We start from the raw sequence: 13,196 nt of genomic DNA, 5'->3' as shown, positions 1-13,196 counted from the left end.
CTAACAAAAATAGGGTTTTTGAGCTGAAAATTGACTTTTTTCGGGCTGAAAATGTGAAAATTTCATCAATTTTCGATTTTGTAATGCAAACGCGCTCCACCGAACACTTCATGAAATTTTACGGCGGAAAATTGAAAAATGCTCGATTTTCAACATTTTCAATGCAATTTTTCGCAAAAATATGAATAAAATGCAATTTTTCATCCAAAATTTGCGTTTTTGAGTGAAAAATCATGTTATTTTGATTTTTTTTTGCCTTTTTGAGTTTTTTAAACTGATTTTATGTGAAAATTTCGAATTTTTCGTCGAAAAATCAAAAAATTGCCTCCGAAATCGCGTCTAAGGTGCCACAGACAATTTTTGAGAGTCATAATTCAAAATAGCATTTTTCCTCCAAAAAATTACACTTTTTCGAAAAAATGCGCCGAAAGCACGCCATTTCCTGTTAAAAATGATCATTTTCCCTCTGAAAGCGCGTCCTGGGCGCGCCAGATTTACAGAAATTTCAGAAAAATCTGATTTCAGCAAAAAATCTAAGTTTTTCCGTAAAAAACGCGCCCAAGGCACGCCAGTTTGTTTCCAAAAATAAACTGCCTTTCTCTGCGTCTCTCAAGTTTCTTATTTTTGGACTATGGTCACTTATTAAAAAATCTTTCTTTTTGGTGTTTACATGCTCTCTTCTGTCTGAAAAATGGCTCACGTGCTCACATTTTCAGTCCTATTTTTTTTTCGAAAATGAAACATATAGATAGTGGGTATTATATTCAATTAGTACTGTGAAACTACTATAAATATTGCCTATGACTCGAATCTTGGATGAGATTAAACCACTTCTCCGACGAGAACCCGGAAAGTTGGAGTTATTCAAGAGATATTCAGGTAATATTGACGCAGTTTTTGTCTGAAAAATCGCTACTTTTAAGGCAAAATCATTTCAAAATGCGAAAAATGGTGATTTTTCTTCCTAGAAACATTAAAAAAAAGAGAAAACTGAGTAATTATATGCCTGCGGCGCAATGCTTATCTATAACTGTCTGGTGTGCCTGCGGCGCTAGAATCGTCTGGGCCGCCTTTGGCGCAAAAATGTATTGGAGGGGGGGGGGGAGAGGATCTTATTGAAACAGCTATCTTTAAAGACGCATATCTCAGAAGTGACCGTAGCTAGAGAAGGATTTTGGAATCAGATTCGCAAGAAGACGTAGAATAAACTGATAAGTGGCAACATAACCGATCACCTTTTGTTGCTCACATTCCGAAATATGGTCAGTGATCTATCATGTTTAGTTTCTGTTTCGTCTTCTACCGATTTTCTGACTTTTCTTCTGACAATAGAGTTAATTACGAAATGTTTCATAGCTGACAGAGAGATAGACACATCAGGGATGCGCCTTCGGAGGCGCTTTGGGCGCTGAGAAAATCAAAAGTGTGCGAAAACGCGAAGAGAGAGAGAGTGTGTGAAATCGAGAGACGATATCTGGCGAGGGGGACTAGTTGCCGCTTCGGCCACGGCAAAAAATGCGTTTATTGCTCATGCTTAATCTCAAGCGACCAATCAGCGTTCAGCGAGAGACTCCGCCCCTTCCAATCAGCCAATCAGCGCGAGATTGGCCAGATATCGTCTCTCATTTTTACACACTCTCTCTTTTCGCGTTTTCGAGTTTTTTCATCACACTTTGAAGAAATGCGAGGCGCTCAACGCCACCCAGGCACATCCCTGCGACACATTTTTCTAACATTCATACTTGCGAACCGGGCCGAAATGGGCCGGCGCGCAACTCGCTTCAAACTTAAGATTATGAGCTGAAAAATATACCAAAATGTAGATCTCGACGAGTTCTATGTCACTGATATTATACGGGCCGAATGGTTATTTGTTAATGTGCCGTGGGCCGGGAAAAGTGCCAAAAAATCCATTCTAGCTCGGCCCGCGGCACATTAACGAATAGCCATCCGGCCCGTAGTAGGTCACAGACATAGAACTCGCTGAGATCTACATTTTGGTATATTTTTCAGCTCATAATATTCATTTTGACGCGAGTTACGATCCGGCCCGTGTCGGCCCGTTTCGGCCCGGTTGACAAGTATGCTTTTAACTGGTAAAACTTTCAGAAAAAAAGAAGATTGTATGTTCTTAAAGGAAAGAGTGTCAATAACAAGAACTGAATCACCATAGTCAAAAAAAATAGAGAAAACATAGTCTGGGGCGCTGTGGACGCGTTTTTGGATTGAAAAGTGAGATTTTAGAAGTAAAAATTAGTTGTATTTTTTAAACATAGGTATTAGGCTGATCGGGGGTGCCTGAGACGCGTTTTACTGTGTATGAACTCTTTAAAAACGACGCAGTTTTGATACGGGGGGTTCGAAATCTGACGCAACATTTCCCAATTGACCTATCACACTATCTCTCTCTTTCCACGCCGTGCGCTCTGACTGGCAAACCGGGTGCACTATGCATTAATGTACATTGAAACAGTCAATCATACCATTCACTAGTCGGTTTCCAGACGAAATGTTTGTTTTTTTCCGCGAAAAAGTAATATTTTCGACTATCATTCAAATTTTGAAAAACCTTTGAAAAATTATGAAAAATTATCCAATTTTCGATGAAAAATTGAAAACAGTGTACAGTACCGGACAAAAAGGTATCAGATTTGACTGTTTTCAGTGGAAAATGACCAAGTGTATTTCGGTGTCATCTGATTGTCCGATAAACTCAAGTTTATATGGGTTGGACAGAGCAAAAATAGTACATCATTTTTGTAGTTGACCATTTTTTTGTATGGACACTACCATGGAAGTTACAGGTTGTCAAAGTGAAATCTCCAAAACTTTGGAAATGAAATTAGTTGGAGGAATGACTTTTTGACAACCTGTAACTTCCATGGTAGTGTCCCATACAAAAAAATGGTCAACTACAAAAATAATGCTCTATTTTTGCTCTGTCCAACCCTTATAAACTTGAGTTTATCGGACAATCAGATGACACCGGACTACACTTGGTCATTTTACACTGAAAACAGTCAAAGTTGATACCTTTTTGTCCGGTACTGTAGATAGTATCCTTACCAAAAGGATATGCCAAGAATCCGTATCCTTTGTTTTGTCTGTTTCTCTGCGCTCTCCTGGTTGTACACACTCTCTCGCCTTCTGCGTCTCACACGATCATCTCAACACATGATAATAATAATAAAAGCATTGTTTTCTCTTCATCTGTTCACTTAATAGAGAGGATTATCGATTCCATTTGAAATTCATGTAATTTTCAGCCATTTAATCAGAAGAGTCTCCCAAAAAACGTTGATTTAACACGATTTTTCACTTAGAAAAACTCAATTTTGCCGTTTTTTTTTTGCAAAAAAAATTTTCGGTGATTTTTGTAAAAAAAATGATAAATGCTGGCGCGCCTCCAGCGCAAATTGTCCTGGTATGCCTGCGACGCTAGAATGCTTATCTATAACTGTCTGGTGTGCCTGCGGCGCTTGGATCGTCTGGGGTTTTCAGCCAATTTTCTGTGGATTCCAGTGTCGCTATGTCCGAATGTCCGTTCCATAAAAAATTACAATTTTTGGACATTTCGACTCCAAAATCATGAAAAATTCGTATTTTTCCGGTTATTTTTAGACATTTTTATTCCAAAAAATCATGAAAAATTGTTAAAATTCGCGTTTTTTGACATTTTTGCGCCATTTTCCTTGATTTTCAGACTATACCTAACTAATTATCTCCCATATTTCAGCCATGTCATCAGAAGAGTCGCCGACGATTGGCGATATCGCGGCGAGTCGCCATCAAATGGGACTATGGTCATGTATGAGTTATGTTATCGGTGAGTTTTTGTCTGAAAAATTATGAAATTGTCATAAAAATTTAAAATTTTCACTTTAAAAACCGGATTTTAGTCGAAAATTCAGTAAATTCACTCATTTTTCGACAAAAATCTGGTATTTTAAGTGAAAAACACTGTTTTCACCATGTTTCCCATATAAAAGTCCGATTATTACCCCGAAATTCTTAAATTTTGACTAAAAATTAACCAATTTTAGATTATTTCCTGTCGAAACCGTGATTTTTGGCCAAAAATCTCTGATTTTCAGTCAAATTTTTTTTTTGAAAAATCGTGCATTTCTGATCAAAAACCGTTTTTTTTTAGCGTGAAAATCTATTTTTAGCCATTTTCCAGCTAAAAATCTGATTTTTACTCCGAATTTCATCAATTTTGAGTGAATAATCATACAATTTAAGCCAATTTTCAGCTTTTTCCTACCGAAAACGGGATTTTCAGGCAAAAATCTCTAATTATCATTCAAAAATTGAAGAAAAGTCGTGAATTTTTAAACAAAAACACGAAGACATTAATTTTGAGTCAAAAAAACGACATTTTTCCGCTCAAAAACATTGAAAATTGAGAATTTCCGCCAATTTTTGAGGAAAAATCTCTAATTTTCAGTCAAAACTTCAAGAAAAACCATGAATTTTCGACCAAAATCCGGTTTTTTGAGTGAAAACGTCACTTTTCCGCTTGAAAATTCTGATTTTTAGTAGTTTTTTATGCAATTTCAGCTAATTTTTGAGTGAAAAATATCAATTTTCCCTCAATTTCGACTGAAAATTTTCCAGCAAATATCGTGGGTGCTGGAATCTTTATCACACCGGGACCAATTCTACAGTATACCTTTTCGAATGGATTGGCATTAGTCGTATGGATTGGATGTGGTTTGATCTCATTGATTGGTGGAATTTGTTATATCGAATTGGGAACGTCCATTCATGATCCCGGATGCGATTTCGCTTATAATGTAATGAAAATTTGGCTGAAAATTGTGAAAAATATGGAAATTTTGAGCTGAAAAGTCTAATTTTTAGCTGAAAATCATGAAAAATGGCTAATTTTGACCCTAGAACTCCAAAATTCTGGATTTTTGGCTGAAAATTGTGAAAAATCGGGAAATTTCGAGCTGAAAATCGTGAAAAAATGGCTAATTCTTACCGTGAAACTCCAAAAATTCCGATTTTTCGGTTGATTTTGACCTAAAAATCGTGAAAAATAGTGAAAATTGAGCCAGAAATGATTGATTTTACAGCCGAAAATTGCAATTTTGAGATCCAGACAGTTTCTGGGCTCAAAAACTCTGAAAATTGGAGATTTAGATCTGAAAATCCTGAAAAATCTGAATTTCCAGCTCAAAATTATGAAAAATGGTGATTTTTTACCCTAAAATATCAAAAATGTGAGTTTTTAGACGATTTTGAGCTGAAAACCTTGATATTTTATGTATATTTCATCAGAAAACCAGTTTTTAATGAATTTTTGATTAAAAATGTCTAGATTTTCAAAGTTTTCAGCTCAAATCATCTAAAAACAAGAAATTTTGACGTTATAGGGTCAAAAGTCACCATTTTTTCATGATTTTGAGCTGGAAAAACAGATTTTTCAATATTTTCAGATCTAAAACTCCAATTTTCAGAGTTTTTTCCAGCCCGGAAACTGTCAAGATTTCAAAATTTCATTCCTGGGTCAATTTCCACTATTTTACATGATTTTCTGGTTAAAATCGGCCAAAAATCCCGAATTTTTGGAGTTTAGGGGTCAGAATTAGCCATTTTTCATGATTTTCAGCTAAAAATCCTACATTCCGGTCCAAAATTTCCAGATTTTCAAGTATAAACCAGGAAAATCTCATTCCAGACCTAAATCTCCGATTTTCAGAGTTTTTCCAGCCCAGAAACTGTCAAGATTTCAAAATTTCATTCCTGGGTCAATTTCCACTATTTTACATGATTTTCTGGTTAAAATCGGCCAAAAATCCCGAATTTTTGGAGTTTAGGGGTCAGAATTAGCCATTTTTCATGATTTTCAGCTAAAAATCCTACATTCCGGTCCAAAATTTCCAGATTTTCAAGTATAAACCAGGAAAATCTCATTCCAGACCTAAATCTCCGATTTTCAGAGTTTTTCCAGCCCAGAAACTGTCAAGATTTCAAAATTTCATTCCTGGATCAATTTCCACTATTTTTCATGATTTTGAGATCAAAATCGACTAAAAATCCGGAAATCTGGAGTTTCAGAGTCAAAATTTGATATTTTTCATGATTTTCAGCTCGAAATTCCATATTTTTCACAATTTTCATCTAAAAATCCGGAATTTTCTGAGTTTCTGACCCAAAATTAGTCATTTTTAATGATTTTCGGCTCAAAAATACCAGATTTTTCACAATTTTCAGTCAAAATCAGCTAATTTTCATATTAAAAAACCCGAAAATTGCAGGTGTACGTCGGTTGGGAAGGCATCGCGTTCTCGTTCATGTGGGTCGGTGTCATTATGTCATTTCCGGCGTCGGCGGCAGTTCAGGCGCAAACTTTTGGACAGTATATTGGTAGGGCTTCAAATAGAAAAAAAAATGAATTTTCATTCAAAAATTATGAAAATTCGCAATTTTTCGACCAAAAACTGGTTTTTCAGCCTCAATTTCGCCAAAAATGTGATTTTTCAGCTTGAAATTACTGAAAAAGTCATCAAAATTTCGGTCAGTAAAAACTGACAAAATGTCTCCATTTTACAGTAGCCGGTTTGGATCCAGTATGGCATCTGGAAGCTCCATGGGATGAAGTATTCGAGAGAGGACTCGGATTCGTGTTGATTAGTGAGTTCTTCATTTTTTTTTCCAATTATTAGCTCACTAGGGAAGGTCACCGAGTCAGTGTGAAGATATGGGTCGTGACTTATATCATTCGAAAGCTGAGAGACACGGTGAGAGGTTCATCGAATCGAGGCAGAGCGCGCTTGCGCAACACGTGGGCGAGAGGGCGGCGCGAGAGAGACGCAGAGAAACGAGAGAAAAAAATTTTCAACTGAAAATTCAGTTTTTCGTCAATTACAGCTCAGAAAAAAATAATTCCGTTTTCTAGTGTTGCAATCCGTGTTGTTGGCGTAATTGTGAATATTTTGATTATAAAATGACCTGCGTTGGTGGAGTTTGCACAAAGTTATCACCGTTTTTCCATTTACTACTGAAAATTGAAAAAATAGTCAGTTTTTCACATTTTTCTCGAAAATGAAGTCTCGATGCAAACTCACGTTTACAAGATGGATAGACCCAATTACTGTCGACATTTTAATCACAAAATTGTTCGATAATACTCAAAGATAATGGAGTTGATACATTTTTTGGGAACAGCTGACTGTAATCACAATTCCGAAAAACACCGATTTCTCTCTGAAATCGATGTTTTTCATAGTTCTTTCGGATTGAATAATCAAAAAAGTAGTTTTGAAGTTACTTTTCAGCATTTTTTGCTGGAAAATCTATAAATTTGGAAAAAAGTTGAAAAAATTTTTTTTAAATTTTTTAAAATTTTTGACTTTTTATGATTTGTTAGTCATTAGTAGCTACTCAGAACCTTAAATTGGTCAATTTTCTTGCCGTTCCTCTGAGTATTCCATTTTTTAATCGTAATTCAATTATTGTAGGCTTGCAAGTTCCTGAATCGAGAAATGCGCCAATGATCGAGTAGTGCGCAAGCAATGTCTTCAACTTTGCACTTTCGATGAACCTCTCACCGTGAGAGAATGCTGATTCCAAATATATATTCAGTTTTTGCCCTCGAGGCTTGGTATTCGAGAAAAACGAGGTCAAAGTTTGGACCCCTAACAAGTCATACCTTACCGAAGTGTTAAAAATATCGGCAGCGTGGTGTAGGTTGTAGCAGAGAGGGTCAATGCATAGCCACTTTTTGGTTCAATTCCATGCGGCCACCAAATTTTTTTGGTTTTTTAAATTTTTTTAAATCTATTTGAACAAAACTTGCAAAAAAACCACTTCCCGATCCAAAAAAAAACGAAACTTAAAAAACCAAAAAATTTGGTGGCCGCATGGAATTGAACCAAAAAGTGTTTGTGCATTGACCATCTCTGCTACCGCCTACACCACGTTGCCGGCATTTTTAACACTTCGGTAAGGTATGACTTGTTAGGGGTCCAAACTTTGACCTCGTTTTTCTCAAATACCAGGCCTCGAGGGCAAAAACTGAATATATATTTGGAATCAGCGTTTTCTCAGCTTTCCAATGATATAGGTCACGTCCAATAACTCCACACTGAGTCGGTGGCCTTCCCTAGTCAACACAGTTCTTACAACTGCGCTCCACCGAAATGCCCTTGAAAAATGACTCGTTTTCTCCGGATCTCTCAATTTCGCACACAATTTTATTTGGTTTCGGTAGAGCACGATTGTAAGAAGCGTGTCGTGCTAATAAAGTGTTTCCAAGAATTCCTTCTTATTTCCAGTCGTTCTGACCGTTCTCAACCTCTACGCCATCGACAAATACGCATCGAAATTCCAAATAGTCGTCACTGTCGCCAAGTTGCTCTCGCTGGCTGTCATTATTTGCACCGGATTCTATTTTTTGATTTTTAAAGGTAAAAATTGGGTCTAAAGGCCTTTTTTCTTAATATTTGACTCAAAAAGTGAGGTTTTCGATAATTTTTCGCCCCGAAAATCGCCAAAATTCCATTTCTCGCCGTGTACTCCTCGTGGACAAGTTGGAAATTTTTTCAAAAATTCAGTTTTTGGTCGTTTTAAAATCTATTTTTCGAGGATAGGCGAAAAGTTGAGAAAAAACGGAGAAAATTGAGCGAAATCGGGTAAAATTGGAAATTTTTCGTCGTGTACTCCTCGTGGACAAGTTGGAATTTTTTTTCAAAAATTCAGTTTTTGATCGTTTTTTGTTATTTTTCAAGTTTTCAGGTGTTTTGATGAGATTTAATATTGAGAATAGGCGAAAATTTGAAAAAAAACGGAGAAATTTGACATTTTTTGAAATTTTCCGCCGTGTATTATGAATTCATTTTTATCTGTGCATGAGAAGTCCGCGCCGCACTCACGCGGCGGCCACGCCCATTTCTTGCGGCAGTGTTCAAAAATTGAACGCAGCGTTAAAATCGGGGTGGGCGTGGCCGCCGCGTGAGTGCGGCGCGGACTTCTCATGCACAGATAAAAATGAATTCATAATACTCCTCGTGGACAACTTTTTAAAACGGAATATCTCGAATTCCAGTGGTTTTTGTTGAAAATCACTACCATCCCTAAATTCAGCGTGTTTGAAAGTATCCATACACAAATTTATAGCAAAATCTATGCAATTTTACTTGGAGCCTCTCCGTGTACTCCTCGTGGACAAGTTGGAAAGAAAATTTCAAAAATTCAGTTTTTGACCGTTTTCTGTTAATTTTTCTGATTTTTTCAAGGATTAATAGCGTATTTAGACAATTTCAGTGTGAATCGTGTTGTTTTTCCAGAAAAATTCAAAAAATGGCTAAAAACTGATTTCCAGATTTTTTTTCAAAAAGTAAAAATTGGGTCTTTTTTGACCGTTTTTAGCTCCAAAAATTGCCAAAAATCTCCCATTTTTCATATCAAATCCTATTTTTGCTCATTTTCAGGACAAACCCAAAATCTGGAGCACCCATTCCGTGGCTCCAACACGAATCCCGGTCAAATCTCGCTCGCATTCTACGGAGCACTATGGAGTTTCGCCGGATGGGATATTCTGAATTACGGTACACCGGAAATTCATAAACCCAGACGGTACACTGAAATCCCCTTCTTCACTATAACTCGAAACTCCGCCCCCTTTTCCAGCACAATGCCTATCGCCTTGTTGGGAGGAGTGACGATCGTCACAGCCATCTACGTTGCCATGAATATCTCGTATATGACAGTGCTGACACCCGGACAAATTATGAATAGCACGGCGGTCGCAGCGGACTTTGCACAATTGACACTCGGAAATTTCAGCTATGCAATTCCATTCATGATTGCATTATTGTTGATTGGAACACTCAATAGTAACATCTTTTGTGGATCCAGGTGAGATTTAAGCTGAAAATTGCTTTAAAAATCTGGAAATTTCGGTCCAGAAAGTCGAATTTTAGGGGTTTTGAGCTGAAAATCATGAAAAAATGCCGATTAAAAAAAAATATAAAATCGCTATATGATTTTTCTTGAAAACGCGTCTCAGGCGCGCCAGACTTTACGATTTTGCGATTGGCTGGCGCGCCCAAGACGCGATTTTCTGAAAAATGGTTCTATCGCAAAAGCAAAACTAAGAGTCCAGAAAACGCGCGCCAAAATCGCGCCAGATAGGATATTTTTTGATTTTTGAGTTTTCCTGGCGCGCCTGAGACGCGTTTCTCTGAAAAAACGTTATTTCTTCCGGAAAACGCGCCAAAGTCGCGCCAGAATCGAAACAAATTGGCTCATTTTCCGATTTTCTAGATTGTCTGGCGCGCCTGAGACGCGTTTTTCCGAAAAATGTTTTTTCTCTAATTTTCACAAAAATTTTTATTTTGGAATTTTCAAATTCTCGAAATGTCTGGTGGACCTGAAGCGCTATGATTTTCTGAAAAAAAACCGATGTTTCTTCCCGGAAACGCGCCAAAGGTGCGCCAGACATTCGAAAAGTTTGATTTTCGAGTTTTTCTGGCGCGCCTGAGACGCGTTTCTTACACATAGGCGAAAATGTGGGTAATTTCAGCTTAAAACGACCTGGGTGCGATTTTTAACGATTTTAGTCAATTGTTAGGCCATTTTATGTGATTTTCGGCGATTTTAGGCGGATTTTTACCAATTTTCAGAATTTAGGCAGTTTTAAAGGCGATTTTTAAACGATTTATGCGATTTTAAGGCAATTTGAAAGCGATTTTGGTGAAATTTGGGCGGTTTCACCCTGATTTTATGCGATTTTCTGCGATTTTAAACGATTTTCATTTCCAGATTCACACACGCGGCCGCCCGTGAAGGACACCTCCCAACATTCCTCTCGTGTATCAACGAAGAATCGAATAGTCCCCGTGCGGCGCTTCTTTTCCAATTAATTTGTACTATAGCCGTCACATTTGTCGACACGAATAGTCTCATCAACTACGTGGCATTCGTCATGTTCGGCCAACGTGTCTTCACAATGACCGCCCTCATGTGGATCCGATATCGAAAGATTCCAGTCCATCCGGACGCTATTCAAGTGCCAATCGTATTCTCGATGCTCTTTTGGATCATTACTATCGCCTTGGTGGTGGTACCGTTTATAGAGGAGACTACGGTAGGGTTACGGTACCTGAAAATCGAGAAAATTCGGATTTTTCCAGCACACAATCGTCGGCGTCGCATTGGTTCTTATGGGACTCGGACTCTATGCGATATTTATGAAGCCTAAGAAGCTTCCTGACTTTTTGATGAGATTTAATGGTGAGGATAAGCGAAAAGTTGAGGAAAAACGGAGAAAATTGAGATTTTTCGAAATTTTCTGTCGTGTACTCCTCGTGGACAAGTTGGAAGTTTTTTTCGAAAATTCAGTTTTTGGCAGTTTTTTGTTATTTTTCAAGTTTCCCGGTTTTTTGATGAGATTTAATGGTGAGAATTGGCGAAAAAACGAAGAAATTTGAGTGAAAACGGAGAAAATTGAGATTTTTCGAAATTTTCCGCCGTGTACTCCTCGTGGACAAGTTGGAAATTTTCTTCAAAAATTCAGTTTTTGACCGGTTTTTATCCATTTTTTGAGGATAGGCGAAAAGTTGAGAAAAAAACGGAGAAGATTGAGCGAAATCGGATAAAATTGGAAGTTTTTCGTCGTGTACTCCTCGTGGACAAATTGAAATTTTTTTCCGAAAATTCAGTTTTTGACCGTTTTTTGTTATTTTTTGTGTATTTTTTCAGAGATCGATAGCGTATTTAGATGCATACTGTTGAAAACAAAGAAATTTGAGTGAAAACGGAGAAAATTGAGATTTTTCGAAATTTTCTGTCGTGTACTCTTCGTGGACAAGTTGAAATTTTTTTCAAAAATTTGGTTTCTGACCGTTTTTTTATCTATTTTTGAGAATAGGCGAAAAGTTGAGAAAAAACGGAGAAAATTGAGCGAAATCGGGTAAAATTGGAAGTTTTTCGTCGTGTACTCCTCGTGGACAACTTTTGAAAACGGAATATCTCAAATTCCAGTGGTTTCTGTTGAAAATCGCTTATATAGCTGAAATCAGAGCGTTCAAAAGTACCAATCCACTGATTTCTAACAAAATTTATGCAATTTTACCTTCTGCCTCTCCGTGTACTCCTCGTGGACAAGTTAGAAAATAAAATTTCAAAAATTCAGTTTTTTCTCAATTTTTTGAGATTTTTTTGTGAAAATTAGTATCTTTAGACTGGTTTACTGGCTTACAGTGAAAAAAAAAATTTAAAATTATGATTTTTTTTTAAAACAATTTGAAAAATTATTTGACTTGTCCACGAGGAGTACAAATAAGCACTACAGTAACCCCACCAACCTGCACATCTAACAAAAAGAAAAAATTTCCAGACGGGATGACACGTGTCACTTGTAAAGTGCTCTTCACCACACCCGACTTGAAGCATCACTCGAGCTCCGAACTCTCGGAGGAATCCGAGAAAATCGACGGTGAGCTTATCCGCGGCGATACCGTATCATCACGTTTCAATAGTGAGTTTATCTGGAAATTTTGAAAAAAAAAATTTTTTTTGGGTGAAAAAAAAATTCAAAAAAAAATTTTTTTTTTCAAAAATTTCAAAAAAAAAATTCTAGATATAGTCGTTAGTTTTAGTCTTAAAATCGACTTACCATAGTCGAATTATCGATTTTTTGCAGACGAATCGATTCTGAATCACGACGAGCGTACCGCCCTCCCGACGACGTCATCCGATGAGACGTCGCATCTGTAATTCCTCAATTCCTTGGATTTTATCGATTTTTTATTGTTTTTTCCCTTAAATGTTCAAATTTTCAAATTTCCCGCCCAAAAAATTAAAAAAAAATTTCGATTTAAAAAAATTCTGAAATTCAGAATTTTTTTTGTTGATCGAAATTTCCAAATTTTTCTGTAAATTTGCCAATTTCAGCTTTACTCATCCCATTTTTTCAGTGCAATTTTCACAATTTTCTCGTAATTTTTACCCCAAAATTTGAATTTCTCACATCATTCCATTTTACCCCTTTTCCCTAAGCTCCGCCCACTTTTTTCTTTCATTTCCCATTTCTTTGTTCGCTAAATTTGCTCTATTGGACTATATGTCCGATAGAGCGAGTTTGCAGTTTTCCCCACTTTTTTCGAGTTGTTTCCATTAAACTTTGTTGATTTTAACTCAATGGAATACGCGTCAAAAGCGCGCCAGACGGTGAAATACCAAGA

At 36.9% G+C, this 13,196-nt stretch overlaps 1 protein-coding gene across 1 annotated transcript; it reads left to right on the top strand.

The window, feature by feature from the left end:
• Window positions 1-800: 800 nt before the first annotated feature.
• On the top strand, window positions 801-12,729 carry GCK72_003336 (uncharacterized protein; the record flags this gene model as incomplete). Its single annotated transcript, XM_053723981.1, has 12 exons — window positions 801-879; window positions 3,737-3,826; window positions 4,618-4,796; window positions 6,267-6,375; window positions 6,562-6,642; window positions 8,286-8,417; window positions 9,441-9,585; window positions 9,640-9,867; window positions 10,774-11,098; window positions 11,145-11,244; window positions 12,350-12,490; window positions 12,656-12,729. The coding sequence occupies 12 exons, from the start codon at window positions 801-803 to the stop codon at window positions 12,727-12,729; spliced, it is 1,683 nt and encodes a 560-aa protein (XP_053592626.1).
• Window positions 12,730-13,196: the final 467 nt, after the last annotated feature.

Source organism: Caenorhabditis remanei, chromosome I (genome assembly GCF_010183535.1).
Source record: "Caenorhabditis remanei strain PX506 chromosome I, whole genome shotgun sequence".
In the NCBI taxonomy this organism is placed as follows: Eukaryota; Metazoa; Nematoda; class Chromadorea; order Rhabditida; family Rhabditidae; genus Caenorhabditis; species Caenorhabditis remanei.
This window is presented reverse-complemented; position numbering and strand designations above follow the sequence as displayed.